The sequence below is a fragment of the Eucalyptus grandis genome, chromosome 1 (genome assembly GCF_016545825.1).
Source record: "Eucalyptus grandis isolate ANBG69807.140 chromosome 1, ASM1654582v1, whole genome shotgun sequence".
Lineage (NCBI taxonomy): Eukaryota > Viridiplantae > Streptophyta > Magnoliopsida > Myrtales > Myrtaceae > Eucalyptus > Eucalyptus grandis.
Genome location: NC_052612.1, coordinates 23,157,040 through 23,158,948, shown reverse-complemented (window position 1 = coordinate 23,158,948; position 1,909 = coordinate 23,157,040). Strand labels below are relative to the sequence as shown.

The 1,909-nt window shown below is 49.3% G+C and overlaps 1 protein-coding gene across 1 annotated transcript; it reads right to left on the bottom strand.

The window, feature by feature from the left end:
• Positions 1–530: 530 nt before the first annotated feature.
• LOC104436733 (thaumatin-like protein) lies at positions 531–1,680 on the bottom strand. Its single transcript, XM_010049599.3, has 2 exons — positions 1,574–1,680; positions 531–1,450 (listed from the first exon to the last, which is right to left on the bottom strand). Exons 1-2 carry the CDS (start codon positions 1,638–1,640, stop codon positions 774–776), a joined length of 744 nt encoding a protein of 247 aa, XP_010047901.2. The 5' UTR covers positions 1,641–1,680; the 3' UTR covers positions 531–773.
• Between the last annotated feature and the right edge of the window lie 229 nt (positions 1,681–1,909).

Sequence of the window (1,909 nt, the reverse complement as noted above, 5' to 3'; positions counted from 1 at the left end):
CGTTGACACAGTCTGTTTTTCTCGTTCAGCGAATTGGATCATTCTCTATATTACAGGTTTCATTCATTCTGAATGGTTGGTGTGGCCTGACTCAACCATGGTGATAAGAGTTGTTCCCGATGATCAACAGAACCTGAATGCGTTATATTTAATGATGGAATCAATCAAATAATATTGAGCTTACGGTGGGACGTGAACTTCCTGGTGCCATAGCCTCTCCATCTTTGGTACCGTGGCTGCCGTTGGCCCCACCATCATTGCGCCTCTGCGCCCGAAACAATCATCTCTCTCCACCCCTCTTTCCCCCAACCGAAAAATGAAGATCGCCAACTCTATTTCGAAGTCTCACCGCCTCAGATTTAAGGTCAGGCCACCTCGAACCTAAGGTCACATGCCGGATATGAAATCTACGAGTCCCGATTCACAGTGGTAGAGTCGTGGCGGTGGCCCTCAGGTCGAGGTGGAGGTGGTGGTATTTCGAAAATCCAGATATTTGATTGAAAAAATAATTCAAATGATGAATTGATAGATAACTGAAGGTCCATATTCTCCCAGCCATTGCAATTATGAAAAGTAATATAGTACAATAGTCTAATGAGACTGGAACTGTCACTTATCTTTGCAAAATAAAGTACGATATTCACAAAATTTGACCATAAAAAAGGCGTAAAGATCACTCAAACAGACGAGAGAAACAAAAAGCCTGAACAAACGGTCATATAGTCTCTCTTCTCTCTTCTTTCTTCTTCATCTTCATCTTCATCTTCTTCACTTCACTGAGGAGGACAAAAGGTGATGACGTACCTCGACGCCCTACACTTGTTCAAGCTCTTAACATCGTCGAATGCATAACTATATGCATTGGGACACACCGCCTTGAACAGATTCGCGAACAACGTCGGTTTGCAGTTCCTCGGACTCCCGAACCTGCCCGTGCAGCAATACTTGGCCGATCCCATCGCCAAGCACGCGCTCTTGCACCCCACCACCCTCCCCTCCCTCCTCACCTCCAGCGCCCCCGGGCACAGCCCGTTCAGGTCCGCATCGCAAGCCGCCACCCCGCACCCTCCACTGCCCCCCACCGGCCTCATTGACACCGGCAGGTTGAACCCATCCACGAGGCTCACGTCATAGAAGTGGAGCGGTGACAAACTCGTGCCCAGCGTCATCTCCACCACTGTCGCAGGCGGCTCGCCGCTCCTGCCGAGGCAGTGGAGGGTCCCGCCACAGCTGCCCGTGCTGCAGGCACCCTTGCCGTGCTTGTTGAAGGTGCAGCCCTGCCGGGCCCAGACTCTGCCGGACCACAGCTCGGGGACATCAACGATGGATTCTTCACCGACGTCAAGGCGGAAGCCACCGTCATGTGGGGTCATGTGGCCGGCGCCGCCGAGAGTCGCTGGCCAGACGGTTTGGTTGCAGTTGTTTACCATTATGAGTTGTTGCACGGCGTCTGAGAATGTTAGCGAATGACGAAGAAAGTGGATTAATCATGGAGCTAACGAAAATGATTAACACTAAATCAAAGCTACTGCTGCGGTTGTTCAACTGATTTGATAAAAACAAGAACTTTTACCAGTAAAAATGCAGGAGAGAGTCAGCCAAGAGAGGAGGAGCAGAGCGAAACAAGTTGAACTCGGCATATCTGCTAGTAAGAACGCAGAAGAAGAGGAGCTATAGAGGGACACCGAGAGTGAGCGAGGGAATGTCTAGTATATATATGTCCTGAGAGGGGCTTGGGTGCAAACTTTAGCGTCGGAAAGGATTTTGTGATGAGGAATCAAATTATGGGTAAATTACGCTTTCGATCCCTGTATTTTCGTCGTCGGGTTCCCATGTGCTTTAACATTTTCACCATTCGAGTACATTTGATCAATTTCCACAAATCTGAATGGCACCATCGGCACCATTT

Coding starts and splice junctions, on each gene's coding strand:
- LOC104436733 (XM_010049599.3), bottom strand. CDS start 1,640: ATGCCGAGTTCAACTTGTTTCGCTCTGCTCCTCCTCTCTTGGCTGACT. Junction 1,451..1,573: donor TCTCTCCTGCATTTTTACTG/GTAAAAGTTCTT, acceptor TAACATTCTCAG/ACGCCGTGCAACAACTCATA.